A 23541-nucleotide genomic window follows, 5' to 3' on the forward strand; every position below is an offset into this window, starting at 1 on the left:
TTGTGTGTGTGGGTCGTTACTCCACACACACAAAACACTTTATCCGTTTGCGATAAATTTGGTTATTTGTGGATTGTTTCATAAATCATATCGAAAGTATTTGGAAAAAAAATGCAGCTTGGGAAGAACTTGACTCGCTACTGGCTGTGCAAAGGAACCAATCCTGGAGCGCCATTCCTTTTCCTTGGCACTGATTGGCTGTACACAAAAAAGAGCGAAAATACGGAAGTTAGGTTCTGCGGTGGCGCCAAGACGGTTGCCACTGTAATAATGCATATTAAGACAAATATGGTGTTTCAACTAGTAAAATAGGCAATTATTTATCAGCGTACCCTCCACAATAACTTCCAATAAGACCAAGTAAGTACGGTGCATTCACTGAGTGGATATTTAGTTTCTGATTGGCCAATTACTGGACAAAAACAGTGCTCAATTAAAAGCAACAGATTTTTCTTGTTGATGCATCTCTAACATGTTAAAGATGATCCATAATTCAATAGGTCCAGTGTTTTTTCATGCATGTCATTTAAGCCAAGTCTTCACTTATAACTTCTCACAATGCTCTGCATTAGAAACACCTCAACGAAATACTTGGCTGAACGGATCCTGTCGCCACATGAACATCCACACAGTGGTCTTTACTGTAAGAGGAGCCATGTGTGTGAAATTGTTTCTTTTTTTCCTTGTGTTGCCATCATCTGTTGTCCATTATGAGCACTGTTATGTAAAATTGATGGGCAGATCTGAATGTTGATTTCACCGAAACTTAACATTTTCTCTTTAATCACAGGAACTCGTTAAAACTGATACTATGGGAGTCATCAAAACAAAATCCTGTTTTGCAACGAGTATTTTACACAAATAAGACAACTGTAGATTTGATCAATACATGTCTAGTTCTTTTACTTTTGGGAGGAAGTGGGGGTGGTTGTACAGATTGAAATTATTACCACAGTTCAATGAGAGTCAGAAAAAAAATAAAAAACGGCAAATTTTTTACCATTTGTTCACAAATTGTTTTAGCAGCATTCTTAAGTTAACAAGCAGTCTAAGGCTCCATTAAAAGATGACTTCTGGCTAACACAAGTGCTCTGTTGGCATTCAAACTCTCATATTTTACTATATAAAATATTGTGCGCAGACTGGCTGGTCTGATTTGCCTCAAGGCTGTCAGACTGCAACCACAGAAAGTAGTAAGAGGGTGAAGAGTGAAGAAACCACAATGTAAAAGAGCAGTCTGTACAGGGGCGGGTTTATGGTCTCTGTGTGCCAACCATCTGCAGCCTTGGAAGTGAGGAGAATAAAACCATGGGACAGATATGAAGACAAAATACTTGGTACCATATTGGACATAAGAGATGTATTTATAAAAGTAATAAGAAAAAAAAAATCACATCTGCCAATGAATCATAGGAAAACAATGGTTCTGTACTGACTTATAGGGGAAAATGCAGTACTTAAATCACCAGGACCTTTAATTTTACCCTACTTTTTTGTCTGTGGCACGCAGAATGGGACGTCGTCACAAATTACATCTACCGACGCCGACAGGGCCGTCGCGTTCGGAGAACAGCGATCCATACAACAGCATTGACGTTATTTTCAGTTTTTTTCCCCCCACAGCTAAGTAATTCCATAATTTACAGAAATGTTGAAATATATAGAATTTTAAATAAGCTGTGCTGAAAAAAAGGGAAAGAGTTCCACTTTTTTTTTTAAAAGTTGTGGTTTTAAAGGTGTAGTCCGGCGATGGCACCATACTGCCTTTGTAGCATCACTTCCAACCGCTTGGAAACGTGTAACCAAAACAAACTTTACATAACTTTCTCCATCTTGTTTACTTGCCTATAAAAATAAGAGAGAGCTTCTTGGTCACAAATAGTTTGTATTGCTCCACAGATTTCTAATAAATAAGACCTGTGCCACCCATACCAAGAGAACACTGACCACATAAAGCAGCAGCTGCAGCCAGTCTGCTTCTTTCAAACTCGGTGAACAAAACCTGCACCTTATGATTTGTCGCAATGTGCATCTTAGAACATAAACACCTGAAGACTTTCTAACGATTAAAGCTGAAATCCCTAAAAATGGCTTTGAAGAGAGCAGATGTAAAAACAAAACATCATTTGATTGATATTCCCACAACGTTTGGCTGCTTCTAGTCACATAATTGAAAGTAATAAAGACTATTCCTGTTTTATTACTTAAAGTTAGCAAAATATGGACCGCAGAGATGATTGAAATAAATGTGAATAGAGTAACACTTCAGCAGAACCGCACACAAAGTTAAAAACTAACTTTGTTTTTTGTTTTGTTTTTTTCTCTAGCAAAGATGTACAATCCCTCATGAGCCTATCTGAATCAGGCTTTTGGCTTGGGCCAAACATGTAGGAGTCTCAGGTTACACACTGAGAAGAGTAATGGCAAGACCTCTGATTAGTGAGATAACCTCCTTGGATACTTTTGTTTTTATTTTGTTCAGGATTGCAGTGGTGATTTTTCATTCAAAAACACTCATGACATCATAAATGTGAGTTCCAAAGAAAAAGAAAACAAGTCTAGGAAGTACGAAGTTGTGAGTAAGGGAGAAACAAAAGCATGTCGATGTGAACCAGAATGAATATAGCGCACCTTAAATTTGCTATAAATTTCAGTTACTTTTTCCCTGATGAGGTTCATTCAGTTTCCCAAATCTAAACTATTATTGATCAGAGACAATCTGTTTCTGCAGCTAAAAGCAAATATACCTACACCCATAAAAATTTATCAACAGACTATAAACACTCATCCAACAAAATCCTATATTCCCCAGCAATTTTAATTGCATCACATTAACCAAGCATTTGGTTTCTAGTTTTTAGCTCTGGTGCAATCTCTCTCAAACTGTGGTCACCAGACCACTGGTGGTCAACAGGCGCCCCCTAGTGGTTCGTAAGGTACTGCATCTAAACAACCATTTATATGCAGCTCAGCTCACAGTGTGATATGTACAGTTAGCTTGTCAAAGGCTTGTGGTTAAAAACAATAATGAGTAAGTGGCCTAAAACCAGCTGCTGTAATTTTTATTTAATTTAGAAATGATTTATCAGTGAATAATTACAATAGATAAAAACAGCTCATAGAAATGGGTGAATAATTTTTGGTGCAGAAGAGCATTTTTGTTTCTGCCAAAGCAACTCAAATCTATTTTTTTCTTTTATTGTGCTTCTAAATTACAAATAGCCCTAAAATGATGTTAATGCACACAACACTTGTAGTGAATTGGAATTTGTAAATAACTCGACATGCTTATGCTTTTCACATGTCTAAAACAGCACCACTTCTCATTAGTTAAGAGACTAATACTGTCATTTCAGGCTGGATATATTTAGATGATACATTTACATGTTGCGTTATTGCAGGGGCACTTTTAAGTTAGGTGGCCTTGGAGAGTTTGTTTAATGGGTTAAGTGATCCTCAGCCTGAAAAGTTTGAGAAACACTGCTCTAGAGTAGCTTCTACAAACGCTAGCAAAAATTCCCATTAGGACTACAAAAAAAAGATTTCTCAAGCTACACAACCTGAAGGTAGTGTTTGTAAGGCTAAGTTGCTGCTAACTTTGAAATAATGCACCGTCGCAGCTGTAAAACAAAGCATCGCTCTTCTTTCTCTATCGGGATGTGTCTTACCATCCTCATGAAGTATGTCTTTTTTCCCTTCTATTAATCCAGGGGATCTTTGTGGGTCAGTTTCTTACCATCAACTCCAGCGGGGGGTCCCTGTTGTACGCCAACATAAGGAGACTGTGGCTGAGGGGGCACTCCTGGCTGAGGCGCTGCAGAAGAGGAGGAAGCAATGCTGTCAGGGGTCCCTGAGCGATCCTCTGTTGCAGCAGCAGGGGGAGCAACTGCATTTTTTTTTTTTTTTTTTTTTTTTTTTTTAAAAAGAGAGAAGCACGTTAGAGACAAAACTGAACGCTTTCCAGGGGAAGACGTCCCAGTTGGGCAGTGTGGTGTGCCGTACCTGGGGCCTGGTCCTCGCTCAGGCCAAAAGCAGAAATGACATTCTTGTTGACCTCGTCCTGGTTTTTCAAAGGGTCAAAGGCCGACATGCTGGCTGCGCTGACCGGAGGAGCCTGTTTCACTGTCGAGTCTGCCGTCAGTACTTTGCCTTCACGCCCATCCAACGATTCTAGAAGAAAACAAATTTAAGACGGAACATTTTTAAGTCCTTAAATGCAAGTAACAGACGGCATTTAGAAGCGTCAAGAGAGAATTACAAAAATAGTCAGAGAATAGACTCGCACAAAATATTTGCTCACTGCTCTGATGTGGTAAGAACCCATTTCTGCTCTTACACGGCTTCGGTCGAAATGAATTGTGCATAAGACGTTCAGAGAGCTGCTGCTCGCAAATATCCTGCTAAAACAATCAAATGTGTGTTTTAATAGAGACTTGAATAAACTGCCTCAGTCTGGTGTCAGAGTCTAAGACACATTTCCTTCAGTTCTCCTTATGAAATATAACGATCTGCTACTTTTGGGGAGTTCCTCCGAACTATTCTGGGAAGTCCTAACAGGAAGGGAGAAACAAAGATAGAAGTTTCTCTTGTGTTAGTTGAAGGCGCATCAAGTTAAGGCGAGTTGCTGCTCACCGTTTTCAGGCGCCGTGGAAGTCATTCCAGGCTCTGAGGGCGGCTCCAGGCTGTCAAGGAGGTTGTTGACTTTATTCCTGAGCTCAATCAGCTCCCTGCGCAGGTACTTCACTTGACTGGATTCCAAAGGCCGCGGCTGACCATTCACTGCAAATAAAAACAATTACAACATTAAAAAAATGATGAAAGAATCAGTCATAAACTGGCAGGATTATGTGCAGAATCCTGCACCTAACCCAATGTTTCTTTTCACAACAACTATCTTCAACCCTCGTCTCCCCACTCTGAATCGACAGAGAAAATTAGGAAAGAATAAATAGGAGTAGACATTTCTTTTTCCATGTCGGTTCCTCGTATCGGCTTCCCGGTGTTTGTGGAAACGGCTCAGGGCGCAACGCCCCGGTTCAAGATGTTGGCCGTTCTGAGATCACAGGCATGATCTACGCCTTCCAAACTTGGCACAAGTTCAAGGCAGTAATCTCCAGATGAGGTCATAGCATCTGATCCAAAGCTCGGGCTTGTACCGATTCGCCCTCGTTTCAAAGAAGAAAAACATCTTCCAGTTGTTGCACTAACGCGTGGTTCGTACGCTTTTCCCACAGCAAAATTCAAGCACTTTCCAAAAAGTTTGAAAAGTTTTACAGCACCACACTTTGGAGTTAAAAGCAATACAAATGAACTAAAGACGACATTTTTAATACACGATTACATGATATGATTTATAAATAATGTCTTGTGATGGTGTTGTACAAAGCAGGGACAAACTAAAATGTAACAGTTTATGTTTTGTAAGCTCTCTCACACACCCTGTCCATCTGACAGGTCTGAGAACAAAACACTAATGTAAAGAAAAAAACATCCTCCAATTTCAATCATTTTAACATATGAAATATAAGATCTCCTTTATCTCAATTACACAGATCATTAAGCTATTAGGTATAATAAATATTATATTGAACAAAAAGTGTTAAGGTAAATGAACCTCCTGCTCACATTATGCTTATAAATAATCACCTGTAAAGAGTCTTTTCTCATCAAGCTGTGCAGGTGGAATATCGAGCACCTTCAAGGACTTTATATAGAAATCGAACACTTTTCAAAAAAGAAACTTACAATTACTAAAAACTACTGACAGTTAGAAGCCTTGACCGACATGACAGGGCGAAATAGAAACACTTCCAAGAGCTACGGCTAAAGTGAACAGGGCTAGTACGCAATTTAAATTAGGCTTTATAACCCGGTCTAACTGCCACGACTGGGTTTTGTGATAAATCTGACCATCACTTGTCGTTATTTGTTTGCTCATCCAATGCTAGGAGACACAGTGAAATTCCACAGACACCGAGTCACAGAGCAGAGCATGGAGAAAACAAAAGCTCCACTGCTCTCCAGTGACTGGCTGGCGGAACAGCGTAAAGAAAGAAAATTTGTTATCTTTTTGTAAAAATGTGAGAGAGAAAAAAAAGAAACAGCTTACCAAATAATGTCAATTTGAGTATTCTACTGCACTGGATTGCAAAGGAGAGGTCAGAGCTGTCAAAAATGGTGATGAGGTCATCATCTGGAAACAGAAAAGACAAAAGGAAAAAAAAAAAACGTGCTGAAGTTATACGATGCAACAGAGGTAGACGCGCCTTGCATTCGGTTCAGAAGAGGGGAAGACTCACCTTCATCTTTGTATTTAATGGTAACTTCATCGTTACTCTGCAGCTTGCCTCTGAAGACGCGCTGCATCATCAGCACCAGCTCGTCGTATGTGATGTCTTCATTGTGGATAGGGATGCGTCGAATGTCGTCACCCAGCTGGGCTTTGATGATCAGCTTGCCGCTCAGGTCCAGCTGGCCGTTCATGGTGTCGTCTGATCTCTGCTGCTCCCACTGCCTTACCGAGGAACAAGAGGGGCACGTTCAAAAACACTTCATCTCCCCTTATTTTACAGCTCACAATTCAAGTTCAAACTTTTAAAAACACCTGAAATAAGAATTCTAAAAACGGTCTTATGTAAATGTGTTAACTTTTTTTTAAATCAATTTCTATGTTAAGATTGACACTTACTATATATTAAACCACTGAGGTAAAGCAAGGTAGCTTTATTTATGTAGCACATTTTCAGCAACAAGGCAGTTCAAAGTTATTTACATGAATTAGAAGGAAATACAAACAAAACAAAACCAAATGAAAGACAAACAGATAAAAGTATGAAGCTACATATTGGTTCCCCATGTTTCATAAGAATAAGTAGTTTGTAATTTATAAACTACTATTGTAATTTATAAACTAATTAATTTATAAACTAGTAGGGGTTTTTCTTGATTCTTCTTCTGATGAAACTGAATGTTGGTTCCAGTTGTTCTGGGTTGAGTTCTAGATTTGTACAATATAAAGCTAAATGTTAGCACTGAGGCTAGTGAACACAATTATTAGACAACTCAAAACAAAAAACCGGGTAAGACAGTGGGTGTGTGTGTGTTGTAAATGGGTCATTATGTTTAGGTCATGAGCATGAATAGACTTGCTGTTTATTCTGCCACTACACAGTGACACAGAAAATATGCCTCTGTGCATCAACTGGTAGCAAAAGTAGAGTCCCAGTGAAGTATGTCATCTTATGTAAAGCCCCAACTACACTGCTTCACAATATCACTATTGGCAAATATTTTAAATTGACTGTGACATTTTGCAAAAATTATCCCTTCTGAATTGAGCTGATCATATGCCTGGAAAAAAAAAAAAAAAAAAAAAATGGAAAAAACACGAGCTGTCAGGCTCTACCCTGGCGACCGTCCCAGTTGATGAACATCACTTTCTCTCTGCGAGGCAATTTTACAAAAATCTGTGAGGTGCCAGTCATGAGCCCAACAAAATCAAGCAGGAATTCCTCAAAAGTATGTCAGCAGATCAGGTCAGGTGGGTGGCTGCAGTGATAAGCGTGTAGGACTAAAATATGTTACAGCAAAAACGATGTATTTAACAGTTCTTTATTAAGCCATCTTAAGCTGATTATATTTTACTTTGAGGAGTTCCAGGTGGGCTCTGATTATCTGAAAAGTCTACCAAAATAATAACATCAGAGATTCAATGAACAGAAGAGTCTAAGGGTCAAACGTCAGCCTGTGAAGTGGCAAAGACAGCCTTCATGTTGACTTTGACCAGAACGCTCAGTCTTCTTGATAAGAATAGTCTTTCACCTTAATTTAACATTAACCACGACAATTTACTGCAATCATCAGGATTTCTTTTATGTTTTATCTAAACCTCTCTACATTCCCATTCCTTCTTCACCAGATTTTAGTTTATTTAATTAACAGCCTCTCCATTCCTGGTTGTGTTTTATATGATTAGATTTTGATTACCTGTATGTATATTAAAGAAATAACTTAGGTTTAGATTTCAACAGAAAAAAATTTATCTCAAGAGTAGACTCAAAACAAAAGAGTGGAAAAAACAGCTACATTTTTTTTGTCAGTAATGAGCTCAAATCAATTTTAATTATAATCAGATTTTTGGGGGAAAACAAGCTGGTAACATACACAATTTATTTGACAAGGCAGAAAAGCAAAACAAAAGCAAAACTCATCTTATTTTTCCACATTAACATTACAGATGGGGTACGATCATTATTAACACTGTGGGAGGGGGGGGGATTAAAGAGAGGTAATGATAAACTACAACTGATGATGTTTGCAAACATCACCCAAAAAGTGAAAGTATCATTTATGAATAGTGAATCATCGATTAGTGTTACTGTTGTAGCGAAGTAACCTTTTGTGATAAGGTTTAGGTTGCATTTTCAGAGCAGCATTTATATTTGTATGGCTTCATCCAGCCTCAAAACTCTGTATGCAAATGTTATTTAAATAAAAAAAGAGAGAAGGATTTATCAAACATTCTTCAGTGTGACTTCTGACACATTAAATACTACAAAATACTGTGATTAAGTCAATCTTTTGCCCATCCCCAGTTAACATCAGCCGCGATCTAACATGTCAGTTATTATCTTCCCATAGATTCAGTATCTGAGAGGTTTATGCCAAACAAAGCCCCGCTGTGGATTTATTTGCAGAAATCCTACTGCTTTGGCAGTCCTGGCCAGATGAGTAATTGGCTAGATGCTAAGGATTGTGTTGTTGCTAACCTTTAGCACACAAGCAGATCAAATGGCGACACCGAGAAACTCTGCGATTTCATGGAGCAAAAATCTCTGGAATTTAATGAATACAATAATGATGCATGCCAACTTTGCGTTTAGCGGCCGCAAAAAAAGAGCCGCCCAACTTTGTTTATCACATTAACAACAACGCAGTGTGACTGGTTAAGTTTGACAATCCAGGCCTTTTCAGTACTAGATACATGGGCTACACAAGCCGAACATAATAAACAATCACTTTAGAAAATATATGTACAACAGTATGCAAATGTAATAAACGATTTAGTTCAATTTCAGGTTACACCAAAGGTCAGTAAGAATCGACTTAGACGTGTTTCTACAATTAACAAGCACATACAGCTAGATAAAAGTTTACTTTATAATCCAACAGCGTATTGAGGCAATACACTGTTGGATTATAAATAATAGCATGTATGGGAAACTGAAAACTGAAATTCTGCTGAATCAGTCTCTGGGTGAACCAACGCACCGTTAGCTATATAGTTAGCAAACGAAACATTAGCCGGATACCGCTAAGTAGTAGCAGCTAACAGACAGTGATGACATAGAATCTACTGAGTGATTACAGCTAAACATCCAAACCAATGAGGTATTTTACCTGAATCAGACGACTTCACCACGCTGTGTGTTCACAGGTTTCCCCGAACCGTGAAGTTCTAGTTTGTTAGCTGGCCTAGCTAAGTCCAGGAACCAGCATCAGGAAGTGTCATCCAGTCTGTCAACGTCAACCAGTACGTGGCATTCTCTCCGCGCAGCCGCAGAGCGTCTGGAACAAAGTGTGTTAGGACTACTCCCCTCTAAATTGAATAGATGAACAGGATTAAATTTCTTCTATAGTCAATATCTTGAATAGCTTGAAACCCAACCCATTGCACTGCACAAAGAGGTATCTAAAACTGATATTCGTATTTACTGATAAACAATAATTAGAATATCACTGTTTGGGATTCCGTCCTGTTTAAAAGAGATGGACCCACCGATGTTAATATCTACAAGCCCATATTTAAACAGGATATTTAAGTAAGTAAAAAGCCTGCGACCAACTAAAGTACTCCCGGGACAAAATGTAACATTTTTCAAGCATCTATAAAAATGTATAAAACACAGCATATTAACTGGTGCTGTTTCTGTAAATGACAGAATTATTGTTGATTTCAGAATTTGTCAAAAGCTTGTAACACAGTTGAACAAAATTTTGTGATAAACACACATCGCACTGCTAGTTTGCAAGTCCTTTGAGTTGGATTTCAAATGAATTGTGAGCTCAGCCGATGCAGTAGACACCGATCACGCAAGCTTAAGGTGACAAAATATTCTCACCTTAACAGATTTAGATGCTTTTTATTTATAGCAAGCATATTTTGTATTTTAAGTTAAGCCAACTGTACTATATTGATGCACTGTGCTACATTTATTTTGTTTAGTTTTAATACCATAGTTTTGGAGACAAACTAAATGTAATCAAGAAAACATACAATACATATTTTTTGTTTCTACAAGTCAAAATGAAGTAGCGTCATTACGGTGCTTAGAATGACCAAGCAGACAGAGGTTGTGATGGTTTTATTTCTTCTTTAATGTTTTTTTTCTCACTAAAAATAGAGATATAATCATAATTTACATAACATAATCGAATGAGACCAAAATAAATCACCTAATATGAACAAACACTGGGAGTTTAGAAGCTAAATGTACACACTGACACAATTTGTGTGTTTGTTGTTGTGTAAGCATGAGCAAAATGAAATCACTGTAACCTGAGTTCTGTGTAGAGAAAAACAGAAGCCTGCTTATTATTGAAGAAGGTGCAAAGATTGCATTGGTTACTGCAAATACAAGATGCAAGCTAACCTGCTGCTTATTACTGTTCTAGGATCTATGCTGTGGGATTTTTGTCTGACCAAATAAATGCAACTGAATGAAACTTGCAACATAAACATACATTTTCCAGAAGCAATCCTTTTTTCATGCATTCATTTCTTCTTCTTTTCCTGAGTGGCATCAAACCATGAATCTAAAAGTTTCTTCATGTAGTATATCTGCCACGCATGCACTTGAACAGCAACCACCATGATGAGGTACATAACAGTCACAGCAGAGAAGCCAAAGATGAAGCGGTACGCTTTTCCGTGGCGATAGAGCTGCTGAGCTACGGGAAACATCTCCATGCCACCATAAATGAGAGGCGCCACAGAGAAAAGCCCTGCACTGATCATGGATATAACCAGGTAGCTGATGTTATTGTTTGGGAGTGACAGGCTGCTGCAGAGCAGGGGGATGAGGCTGAGCAGGTAGGGGTACTCCCACTGGTACGGTACGGACACTGTGTCGTGTGACACCAGGTCAAAGTGGCTCACAATCACTTGCGCAGCCACTAGCAACCAGATCAGAAGGTGGACCCAGTTCAGCTTCCGCACCTCTGACTTCAGGGAAGCGCTGCAATATAGAAAGTCAACATTCAGATTGATGTTTGGATATTTAAAAAAAAAAAAAAAAAAAGGTAAATATTATCAATAGGAACTGTATTTTTTGTAACTTGCCTCATCTGGTAACGTGGGGCCACCTTTTCTCTGGGTTTGAAGTCAGTTCCATTTGTACTGGCTGTTCTGGGGCCAACACGGGATGTCATGTTCAGGCAATCCTGTTCCACACAAAATACACAACTTTACACAAAATAAGCTGCAAATATTTCTATTTATTGTTTAGATAGAAAATATAAAAAGGTCAAACCCAGATAATTACCTCCTACAATAATAATAACTTTAGGTGTTAGATTTTTTAAAAAGTCAGTGTGTTGTGCAGTGCCTTACAAAAGCATTGTTGTATAATTGTAAAGTGGAAGTAAAAAAAAAAAAATACAGTATATACAACATTTGTTGACCTGCTTAAAGGCAAACCTTTACAGGTTTTCTTCTAGGAAGGTCCTATATGTCACTGTTTGCATTGGGCCACAAACTCTGACTATAGCTTCTCTCCCACAGCATGATGCTGCCAATGCTGTCATCATCACATAATATTGAGAATGGTGTGTTCAGAGTGTGTTAGATTTTCTCCAAATGTAGTGACTTTCATGTTGAGCTTAAAGTTCTGTTTAAGTTTTAATCCAGTTTAGATCCAAGCAGATTCTTCTTGAATCTGGATGATTGATTGATTGATCAGAGCTCTGCAAGATCTTCGAAGGTTAGGATATATACATATACATATATATTTTTAAACCTGAACCTTTCAATAATCTATTGATGTGTGTTCGTGAATGAAAACAAGCCAGAGGCCGTCGCAGAACAGCTGTATTTAGATTAAGATTATAATAGAATATTAAATAACCTGCCGACGTCAAGTCGAGGCGCTACCTTCTCAAGACCTCAGTGAATTTACGTTTAGTAACTAAATATTATTTAGTAAAGGGAAATGAATACCAATGAATGCCAAACTGGGCTGCACAGTGGAGCAGTTGGTAGAGCTGTTGCCTTGCAACAAGAAAGTTCCCGGTCTGATTCCCGGCCCCAGTCTTTTCTTTCTGCATGGAGTTTGCATGTTCTGCCTGTGTATGCGTGGGTTCTCTCCGGGTACTCTGGTTTCCTCCCACAGTCCAAAAACATGACTGTCAGGTTAATTGGGCTCTCCAAATTGCCCCTAGGTGTGTGTGTGCATGGTTGTTTGTCCTGTCTGTCACTGTGTTGCCCTGCGACATACTGGCGACCTGTCCAGGGTGAACCCCGCCTCTCGCCCGGAACGTTAGCTGGAGATAGGCACCAGCACCCCTCCCGACCCCACTAGGGAAAAGGGTGTAAAGAAAATGGATGGATGGATGGATGGATGGATGGATGGATGGATGGATGGATGGATGGATGGATGGATGGATGGATGGATGCCAAACGTTCACAAAAATGAAAGCAATTTTATTTCCGAGCTGCAGTGATGTAAAAAACTTTTTGCTGGTTTATAACATTCCAATAAAATCCGCTGAGGTTTTTGCATCATGACAAAATGAGAAAAGGGTTACTAAGTGTAAATACTCTGCTGCATTTATACAACGGTGTAAACAGTTGTTTAGATACAAGCCGAAAACTTGACCGAGAATAACGACGATGGCGGAAAGCAGGGAGCGCGTTAGCTGCTGAGCCCGACTATTTCCTGTATTTGCTTAATTTGAGCAGGTGCGTATTAAATACCGGACTGGTTTCGAGTTAATGTCAAAATTGTCCTCAACGATGCTTAAATATCAAATCAAGTTATGATTCATTATGCCGCTGAGTGTTTACTTACCTCTGGACAAGCTCGATGGTTGACTGCGTTGTACAGTAACACAAAAGATGTGATGAAATACAGGACATGGCAACGCGCATGCGCACAGTCGGATCGCAGCATCAGCATCCCCCTCTCTGACCTCATCCTGCTAAAGATTTGACAAATGTTCTGATGAGCGGCTCTAATAAAGCCAGGCGCAGTTACAAGGATTTCAGTAATTTCAAAGATACGTATGACATGAACTAGGTTGGAGATTGCATTTCACATTTGATCTCCAATTCATATAAAATCAATTATGTTCTATTCAGTTATTTTACCCCCAGAATCCCTAGTGGAAATTAGATAAGCAAATAAATAAATAAATAAATAAATAAATAAAAACAGTGTTATTTCAAACGTTTTGTCTTACATTTTGTTTTGATTGAATTCAACAGAGAGTTTGGAAAAATATTTATTGATAATTCAGCCATTGAACAAAGAAGGCAAACTTCTTCACCAGTCCAAAGTTTCTTATTATAAAGTTTTTGTTATCTTTCAATCCCCTTTTTAAGGCTATCTTCTCAGTTTTTCTTTTTTCTTATGGCATTCTCTATTCCCTGATTTTCTTCTATTTCCCTTTCAACTAAACATATTGACGTTCTTGGTGGAAAATAGTTTCTATTCTTTTTGGAGCAAAAAAAAACAACCTCTATAGTCTATTCCTAAACAACTGTGTCCTCTGTGTTGCTGCACACAGGGGACATAGTTGCCCAGGACATGTTGGAAAAAGGTATATAAAAACAAATTTTGAGATTTCTTTCCAAAAAATTCACCAGTGTCAATTGGGTATGTTATTCCTGCTAATACTTAAGCAGGTTAAGGACCTTGATTGTATTTCCTGTAATAAACTGTCACAAGAAGAGCTGCTTCTTTTATAAATGCTGCCCTGAGTAAATAGATATAAACAACAAGCTGCAAGTATGCATAACACTATCCATGCAGCTTACCATAAAAAGAAAGAATCATTCAGGTACAATTTTAATAAACATTTATTTTTTTTAAATAAATTGTCACGACAAAGTTTAAACACCAACACAATTCGATTACAGGGACGATATCAATATCATCACTCTTTTTTTTAAATTAGTCATACTTTATTTTTTTCATCATAATCCATTACGTGGGAAATGGATTGTGAATGATGCGCTTCTAATATGAAATTGTGTCCTACATCTTAGTTTTGAAGCAGTGAATTTTAAATTAAACCTGTTAAATAAAAAGAATTACAAAGAAACATTCACTTCAGTCAAACAAAATTAAATAGCCCAAATAGTTATTTCCAAAAGAGATAGAGAGACAATTAAAAACGTCACTTTTTTAAAGAATTAATGTTCTTTAAAACACTGAATGAATGCCATTCCTCACTAAAAGTTGCTTGCAAACAAGATTAGTATACTTGTATGATTCTTGTAACAATATTTTATGTCATTGCTATCCATTGTGGTGAAATGGTCTATTGTAGTCTGTTGAGTGGCTTTGTAGTTCAGAGCAATAATGTGTCTAGACTTTATGGGTTTTTCACAGCAGCAGATTCACAAAATAATCAGCAAACGATTCAAAATAAAAATAACATTACATTGTTTTTCTAATCTCCTCCATAAAAGCTCAATATTCCTTGTAAAGCTGTCATGTTGGTTTTTTACCATCTAAGATTTGTGTTCTTCTACACAAGAGTAGAATAATCAACATACACCTCAGTTCCTTCATGCATATCGTTTTACAGTCATGTAGTTAGTTAGCCCTTGTGTTCTTCTCACTGAATTTTGCTATTCAATTTCCCCCCCCAGAACTGACACATTTTCAGCCTGCATAATAATACATGCTAACTTTAATAACAGACAGAAATGAAATAATTTTAAAAAACATCGATGTCAATTTTTGCATTAATACCCCAAGAGGCAGGAAGTACAAATGTAGAAATAAATAACAATTTACTGTCAAAATTGGTCCACATTGTTATGTTTGTTTGTTTTTTTCCACATTACCTGCTGGATGCCAATTTTGATGCTGTGCACTTTGACTCTGCTGTAACAGTGTAATGAACAGAGAGAAGTTAATCTTACTATCTTGTTAATACACTCCATAAACTCCTTTATGTTTATATATAAAAAAAAACAAGTCTTAGGTCTCCCACTTGAATTGATTTTCAGGTTATACAGTACAGATTCTGTGCTTTCATCTCAGTCTAAGATAATTTATAATAAGATCATTCATTATTCAGCGAAAAGCTTCCTCCTTTCCTTGCTCATAAAGTATGAGACTTTACATTGGATAGAGCAAATACCCAGTAAAGGAGGACTGCACATACTCTCCAGCATAAAGTCCTGAGGCTTGATCTGATGGCATCTGAATATACACAGTGTCCCCGGGTTGGAGAGGCAGGACTGCACTTCCAGAGGCTTGGTCTAAGGAACCTTTTTTGTATTCATCGTATGTATACATCACAGGCTCATTGTTTCTCATCAAAGCCACCCACACGTTCTCTCCCTTACAATGAATGTGGTAGGCAAAGTAGTAAATGCCGGGGATGTCGCAGGTGAAGATTCCTGTCTGAGGATTGTAGTTTTGACGGCCGTTGTACAACAGCTTATCAAAAACAACCGGACTCCCCACAGGTGGGAAGGGAGTGGACGCTACAGCCGTAAATGCTGGCATTTCAAGGCCACTGGAACCCATTACTTCAGCCCCGCCTCCACCGTATTTGCTCTTTTTGCCATAACTTCCGGCTTTAACACCATCTAGTCCTGGTCCCATCTCAGAGAGAACCCCAGCCATTTCTGGAGAGAAAACAGGTTCACCAGGTGGTCCTGGTGGTCCAGGTGGACCAGGTTGACCTGGCTGTCCTGGGAGTCCAGATGGCCCCTCTCTTCCTTGGGTTCCTGCAGGACCAGGCAGGCCTGGACTCCCAATGACTGCAGTGCCTGGTGGACCAGGAAGTCCATTTTCTCCTTTAGGTCCTGTGGGACCTGGAGATCCCATTGGTCCAGCTGTACCATCTATTCCAGGGATTCCTTGAGGTCCTTGAATACCCTTTTCACCTGGTAATCCAGCCACTCCTCTTAAACCAGGAGTACCCGGGGGACCAGCTATACCAGGTAGACCTTTATACCCATCAGCACCTTTAGGACCACTTGGTCCAGGTGGACCTCTAGGACCTGGTTCCCCAAGGTCCCCAGTTAGACCAGTCTTACCAGGAAGCCCTGGAGGACCAATGTCACCTTTGGCCCCATCAAGTCCTTTAGGTCCTCCGTCTCCACAGTCTCCTTTAGGACCAGGTGCACCTACACTTCCAGGTCGTCCGATCGGTCCTGGGGGACCTGGTGGACCACTTGGTCCAGGAGGTCCAAGCATTCCAGGTAATCCACCATAGCCCTTATCTCCTTTGAGTCCTGGAGGCCCAGGTGGTCCATTCATTCCTTTATCACCTTTTGGTCCTGAAAGTCCTTGTTTACCAAATCCTGGAAGTCCTGGTTTTCCTGGCAATCCTGGTGGTCCTGTAGGGCCCTTTTCACCTGTCCTTCCTGGTTCTCCAGGCAGACCATTTTGACCTGGCTTTCCTTGACCAGGTAGACCTGGAGGGCCAGGTGGTCCTCCTTTCCCAGCTGGCCCAGGAAGCCCCGATTCTCCAGGATGTCCTTTATGTCCTGGTGGTCCTTGTGGACCTGGCAAACCATTCAACCCTGGTTTTCCAAAACCTGGAAGCCCTCTTGGGCCAACTGGTCCAGGAGGCCCAGGAAGTCCTTTGTGACCAGGCTGTCCTGGGAGGCCCATTCCTTTGTCTCCTTTTGGTCCCGGTAATCCCGGCAGTCCTGGCAGGCCCTTGTGACCTGGTTCTCCTTTGCCACCTGGTTGTCCTGGTAATCCCTGCATCCCTGGTTTACCTATTCCAGGAAGCCCAGGTGGGCCCAAGGGCCCCTGAGGACCTGGTTGACCAGTGGGGCCTTCTTCACCTCTCGGTCCCATTTTTCCCTGAGGCCCAGGCTCACCAATTACACCTGGTTTTCCTGGCACTCCAGGCAAGCCTAGTTTCCCTATTCCAGGCAATCCTGGTGGACCTGGAGGTCCCAGTTGGCCTTCAGGACCAGGCAGACCGTCTCCTGGAGGCCCAGGAGGTCCTGGAGGTCCTGGAGGTCCCTCTGGTCCAGGCAGTCCAGCAGGGCCTTGTTCTCCCAGGGCAGCTCCTTCCACTGCACTAGGAATTGTTAGACCTGTGACCAAAATGCATAGATGTTAAATACAGACAGTGCATACTTACAAAAATATAGAAACGCATTTAGTCCCAAAGTTATCACCTGTAACAGCACATTCCTCCACAAACAGTGATTCAGTCTGACCTCCAATAACATTATGATCAACCCGTTAAGCCTTCTAGTGTGGCCAAAAATATTTATGACCAATCAGGGAATAAACAGTGAACACATAAAGCTGTCCAGAGACATTTGGTTCTGAGACATCAGCAAAAATAATCTCTGTTCTCAGTGGACTGTGCTAAATACTCTCTAGATTGGGATCCATATAGAGTAACGACCTGTATGTACTTCACAAAAACAGAGAAATGTGTATCTGAGGTTGAAAGAATGAGACCAAAGTTATTTCAATCAAGGGCATTTCAAATGTAAAGAAGAAATCAAGTCCAGAACTACTGGAAATTCTCACGTTGGTCAGTGCATAAACCATGGCCATTGCAAGTTCCTGATATATTTTGGACAACACACAAGCAAAAGTTCTGTCTCCCAGGCCTGACACATTTGTTTATGTGTCATAAACAAACAACAGGAACTCCCAAACCAAAAATGAAAGAACAGGAATTGCATCATCAATCTGTAATTTCACCCCTGGCAGAGAGAGCAAATCTCTTTGTTCCTTAAATTCTTATCAGTTTTTTAGGGGACCTCAACTGTCCTGCTGAAGGGGACTGTCAAAGTGTTTCATGAAAAGTTGTGGGACTGGTTTACTAAATAGGCATTTAGGAAAGGGGAGGCATTACCATTTAGTCTGCAGTAATTCTCAAATTAACAGTTTTTCCAAGAATTAGGAATATTCCACAATCAACTTCTCAGGGGCATTATCACTAGGTTAATCGTGTGAAAAAAACACTTCTAAAAAATATGTTTAACTATGCAACTTGAACTTTACCATACTGCGAAGAACAATAAGTATTTATATTTTTCACATTTCTGTAGATTTGCTATGTATTTGTCAACATACGGTCAATGTGTTGCTGTGTTCAGAAGGATTTCTAACCTTTGTTTTTGCCAGCATTGTAGTTTCCCCCTTTCCGAGGATTTTCTTTGCCTTTGAGCAGAGGCATCTGGGGCAGCTCCTTCCTGTAGTGTGGAAACTGCATGTAGGGCACTTCTTTGCCAAGGTACTGTTGCTGAGGAAAACCTCCTTTGCCCATGTTAATGTGCTGAAGGTGGTGCATTGGCTGGTACGGCTGAGGGTGTTGTGTGTGTCCGTAGTATGCACCACCAGTCACAGATATGAAGACGACAAGCTGGAGCAGAACAGTGGCGAGTGGCCCAAGAAGGGGAGGCATGACCAAAGCCTGTGGAGAGAGTGAATAATTAATAATGTGATTTATCTCTTGCAGCTGAACATCGCATTTCTAATGTTTTATCTTCAGACAGGAAGCAACAACCACACTCTGTCTCCCTCTCCTGGACATTTATAACAATTACACCTGTCATTTGCTACTGAGATAGTCGGAATTTGGGAATTAGTTATGTTAATATCCTATAAATAGGTAATATCAAGGAATAAATAACTTTTTGGCACTTGGGATTTAATTTTGATTTTTTTTTTTACACAGCTTTACTTCACACAGGAAAGCTGTATGTGGCCTTCATTTTCTATGCCACAAAAGTTGATTATCCTAGAAACTGAAGTGGCAAGTGCAACACACACCAAGACCAAGGCCCCACTGTGTCAAGCCATTATTCTTTACCCTCCAGAAAAACCTAATCTGGGAGAGACTCAGCCACTGCATAACTATTTATAACCTTTTCACAGGACTTTGAAAAAGTCACTCAATGATTGTGTTTAGTTCTTGCAAAAAAATAAAAAATAAAAATCTCAGAGCTTTTTGTGACAAAAATAATTTCTACACACATTGTAGAAAATAAAGGTCACCCATCATAAACTAAACAAGCTGTTTTTGGATTTGAAAAAGGTAGAAAGGTAAAAGGAAATTACATAACCAAACTAATATGTACATGCATATGATATACAATAAATGTAAACATGAAAAGACAGAAAAAGAAGCTTTTTTTAGTCAAACAAAGTGGGATTCTGAGAAAGTTACCAAGGACAAATTTCTGGTATGTGTGAACGTACTTGGCAATGAAAGCTTGATTCTGATTCTGAGAGAGATAGCTCAGAGTCTGGGCTAAGGCAACTTTCATTTGAAATCCACACTATTCATCAATTTCTATGTTTATACAGTTTAAGACTGGAGTGCAGATAGGAGTAGGTTGGTTGGGTGTTACAGAATATTCCACTTCATAATATTTGGTTGAGTTTATATTGTAACACTTCACAGTCAAAGTCTACCCGCGGTTCTTCGCATTAAGACAATCAGGCTAAATTCAAATCCTGTTTCATACAGTGAGAATTAGTCTATTCAATACCAGCAATTCCCATCCAGCTGTCATGATAACAGAAACCACCACTTTTCTATTTGAAAGAGATGTTGTTGACTCTGTTTATTATTGCTGTGCTTGGTATGCCTGGACTCTAAAGGCACCAAAAGCAGCATCAGTCCTTCAAAGGCTGCCTCTTATCGAAACAGACAGTGGCACGGCTGTGTCAAAATTACCAGAAACATGAGAAAAGCTCAAAGTAGGAGAAAAGCTCAATATCTCCTAATGGGAATGATAAAGTTTGGAATTTAAATCAGGCAATTCTACATTTCTTGTGAATACTGCAAAAAATAATTCTGAAATTTAGTTTTATCAGCATTTTAGGATTATTGAGCCTTTAATGTCCTTCAGAGTCAATAGATCCACCCTTTGACTAAGAGTAGAGTTGGTTGGTTGAACAGCAGATTAATTTAAGATCTGTGGGAACTCTGCAGCTGGAGCATAATCAATGTGTTTATGCTGACTTAGTCTTGTAGTTGTAGGCCATAAAGATTGCATGGGTGTCTCTTTGTGTGTAAATGTTTTCAAAGTACTTAGACACATTTTGCAGCTACAAACTGGTAGGTCCATAAAACAAAAAAAATACATCAGATGTCAGTAACAACCTAAATAAAAAAAACACAAATGTAAAGAAATCAAAGGACGTCAGTCCACAGATTAAGTTACTTGCAAAAAAGTGGAACAACAAGGGGAATAATGTGGTTTACAGTAGGGAACAGTTAATTAATATCGCAAAAGCAAAGCTGAAATACTACCACAACTAAAGTCACAAATCCAATGGAAGTTGGAAAATATTTGTTGTGAATCCAAAGCAGGAGCAAAGATGATCAAACCATCTCTTCTATCAATTATAAAGGGCAAAGTGAGATTGTTGGCTAACAAGTTGGATGAACTCCAGGCCCTTACAAGGACTCAGGCAGAGAATCGGAAATGTATGTGTTTTACTGAGACATGTCTGCAGGATCGTATCCCCAACTCTGGCATCTCTCTGCCCGGCTTCCCAACTATACGAGCAGAGGGAGATTAAAAGAGGAGCAGGAAAAGAGAAGAAGATGGATTAGAAGTGCTTGTCAACAACAGATGGTGTCATCCAGGAGATGGCACTGTGAAGTGTCATCTCTGCTGTCCAGTTAATAAACTCTTAGCAGTAAGTTTTCATCCTTATTATTAAGCAAGAGAGTTCACCAGTGTTATTTTGGCAACCGCTTATATTCAGCTTACACTCAGTTGTTGCCGATAATGCATGCAATGTTATCAGCTCAGTTGCTGCTAAACAGACTCAGCTCCCCAATGCATTTGTGGCAATATTTTAATCATGTCTCACTCTCTGTTACAATGCTTTTCAACAGATTGCCGGCTGCTCTACCAGAGAAAACAAGATGTTGAATTTGTTTTATTTTCCAAAGCCAGAAGTCCTCTCGAAAAATAAGATGAGCAGCTCTGTGGGATTCCACAGCTCTTCAAACTTAGCTTGACTCAAGAAAAGGTTTTTTTTGTTGTGGAAATCATCCTGCCTGGTTCTGTTACTGAAGAAAACTCACCCATCAGTCATCAGCATCTATTAACTTGTTGCCCTGACATATATATATATATATATATATATATATATATATATATATATATATATATATATATATATATATATATAAGATTACAGACATATCTGTATATAAGATTACAGACAACCCTGGCCATGCTCTTCTAGAAAGAGCTTTTGATTAATAATTTCTAAATGTATTTCATATATAATGTGCATTTAGCCTTTATGAATTAACTGAAAAGTTGAAAATATTAAAGGAAATCAGATTTAAAAAAAAAAAAAAAACCTTTGGAATAACTCTGCTGCATAAATCTCAACACCCTAAGCATTAATTTGTATTTTTTCTGTATCTTTAGTATCTTAAACCCCCAAACCAAAAAAATTAAATAGTAACCAATCAAAATTTTATTCAGGTGTGTTGGTAGCTCTTGTAAACTGATCCTGGCACCCCTTATGTAGGTCTTACATGCTTACATTTTCTTTAAGCCTTGCGCAGCAAATCTTGGGAAATTTTAGACACCCACTCCAGAGAAAACTGAAAACTGCTTTAAACATTTTTGACTAGAGAATAATCTTCCTCACAGCAGAACGATGGACTTCAAAATCTTTGAGTATGGCCTTTCCAACCCTTCATAATTTAATTGACAGCAACAATTGCTTGCCTTGTCATTGTATTAATACGCACTTGAATACTGGAAATTAGCCAAATGAATAAATGTTAGCTTCCATTGCTATTTATTAGTTAACCAAGCTTATTTTCAGAGCAGCATGTGAGGAAGCTAATTATATTTATCCACTCCAACATTTTCCCTGTTTATAAATCAGTTCATGTAGATTTAAGTTGGATTCTGTGATCAACATTCAGCAAACAATGAAGGTTAACGTTCAGATACTCTGTTCCAAATACTGATACTGCAAGAATATATTCTCTTGAATCACTAAAACAGTTAAAAACGTAGCTCAGAGGTTGAAGCTTCAGCAAAATATCGCATATTTTCTATGTCACATGAATGTGCTGTGGGTGAACAGAAAGAAGGGAGGGAAAGTAAGAAATGATGCTTATTAAATCACTGAAAACATTAGCAGCTCAGCAGAACCATAATGATTCATGACCTTGTGACTAAATGGTCAATATGGAAATGCAAGCAACCAATTTAAGCATCCAAGACAGATGTTTCCTTCAAAAACAGTAATGTTTGAAAAAAAAATTCCCATGTGAAATGTTTCTCTCTTTCCATCACGTAACTTTGCACAGCGCAGGTTTATTTTTTCAGGTTTGGTATGTAAATTTTCTGAAATGAGCATTTGTAGCTAAAATAATTGATAGGCTTCATTCCTCATCACTCAGCTCTTAGCATGACACACTGAAAATATCAATTTATATCGAATTAAAGTGTTTCACATCAGATCTCAGCGGATGAATGTGGCAGTCATGTTCACACGAGACAGAGGAGTTCAACAAGGGAAATATATATTAATCCCAGATTCCATTTGTCTCCAGAAACCCTGTCCCATTGTGAGACAGACTGTTCTCCCTGTCTCTGTGTTTCCCGTGTGCTAGCTCAGAGTTGCAAATGTCCGGTTCTTGCCCTCCGTGGCCTTTTTTTGCTTTAAAAAATCCTCTGGATAAGTTACTAACTCACTCAAAAGAGGTCACAGGACAGCTCGGTTCGCAAACAGACGAGGAAAAGGTCTCAAAAATCCAGAGGTGATGAAATGTGAGCACAGAAATGCTTTCTAAATTTATTATTTAATATATGTAACCTAAGTTGAATATAGACAAAAATTAAAATCTACTTGAGGGTACAGGTCAGGGTCTTTGTGGCTCTTTGTAGATTAGTAAATAACTCTTGGTGTCTTCCTTTAGCTCAGATTCAGAAGGGATGGTCCTGGTAGATGAAGCTAACATGTTGACAAACAGAGGGGCAAGACTGAAGCAGACTTTTAACATCTTAATTCAACTTCAATTTAACAAACCACCACGGTTCTTCCAAAGATCTCCCCAAAGCAAATGAGGTTGGAGCCTCTGTGCTCCAAACTCAGACGGAGAAAACAATAATCAATAATCAGCCACCTTCATGTGTGAAACATGTACTGAAAACAGGACATATAAAGTCTCTAAAGAGGATGAGGATCTCTAAATTAATAGAATATTGTCTGCCAATGTTTCTGGTCAGAGTAAATACCTAATTGAAATGTAAGGCGATGTAAAAAATGAATAAAATAACACTTTGCTTTTCTGCTTGGTGAAAGGAAAAATGGTTTGTTTTCT

At 39.0% G+C, this 23541-nt stretch overlaps 3 protein-coding genes across 5 annotated transcripts; all 3 read right to left on the minus strand.

Moving 5' to 3' along the window:
- Positions 1-667: 667 nt before the first annotated feature.
- Positions 668-9561, minus strand: LOC148160384 (protein TFG-like). 2 transcript variants are annotated; one of them, XM_088010188.1, is made up of 6 exons: positions 9400-9561; positions 6300-6510; positions 6110-6193; positions 4633-4779; positions 4003-4170; positions 668-3886 (listed from the first exon to the last, which is right to left on the minus strand). In XM_088010188.1, exons 2-6 carry the CDS (start codon positions 6481-6483, stop codon positions 3702-3704), a joined length of 768 nt encoding a protein of 255 aa, XP_087866314.1. In that variant the 5' UTR covers positions 6484-6510; positions 9400-9561; the 3' UTR covers positions 668-3701. The 2 variants fall into 2 exon arrangements, with proteins under 2 accessions (XP_087866314.1, XP_087866312.1); XM_088010186.1 differs by having other exon boundaries at positions 6300-6514.
- A 792-nt stretch (positions 9562-10353) lies between these two features.
- Positions 10354-11757, minus strand: LOC148160385 (protein jagunal homolog 1-A-like). Its single transcript, XM_088003872.1, has 2 exons — positions 11342-11757; positions 10354-11237 (listed from the first exon to the last, which is right to left on the minus strand). Exons 1-2 carry the CDS (start codon positions 11428-11430, stop codon positions 10775-10777), a joined length of 552 nt encoding a protein of 183 aa, XP_087859998.1. The 5' UTR covers positions 11431-11757; the 3' UTR covers positions 10354-10774.
- Positions 11758-15281: 3524 nt separating this feature from the next.
- Positions 15282-19154, minus strand: LOC148160386 (uncharacterized). Of its 2 annotated transcripts, none has more exons than XM_088003874.1 (2): positions 18333-19154; positions 15282-17254 (listed from the first exon to the last, which is right to left on the minus strand). In XM_088003874.1, exons 1-2 carry the CDS (start codon positions 18625-18627, stop codon positions 15351-15353), a joined length of 2199 nt encoding a protein of 732 aa, XP_087860000.1. In that variant the 5' UTR covers positions 18628-19154; the 3' UTR covers positions 15282-15350. The 2 variants fall into 2 exon arrangements, with proteins under 2 accessions (XP_087860000.1, XP_087859999.1); XM_088003873.1 differs by having other exon boundaries at positions 15282-17296.
- Between the last annotated feature and the right edge of the window lie 4387 nt (positions 19155-23541).

The sequence above is a fragment of the Poecilia mexicana genome, unplaced genomic scaffold (genome assembly GCF_051168715.1).
Source record: "Poecilia mexicana isolate PSO_F unplaced genomic scaffold, ASM5116871v1 scaffold_2, whole genome shotgun sequence".
Classification (NCBI taxonomy): Eukaryota; Metazoa; Chordata; class Actinopteri; order Cyprinodontiformes; family Poeciliidae; genus Poecilia; species Poecilia mexicana.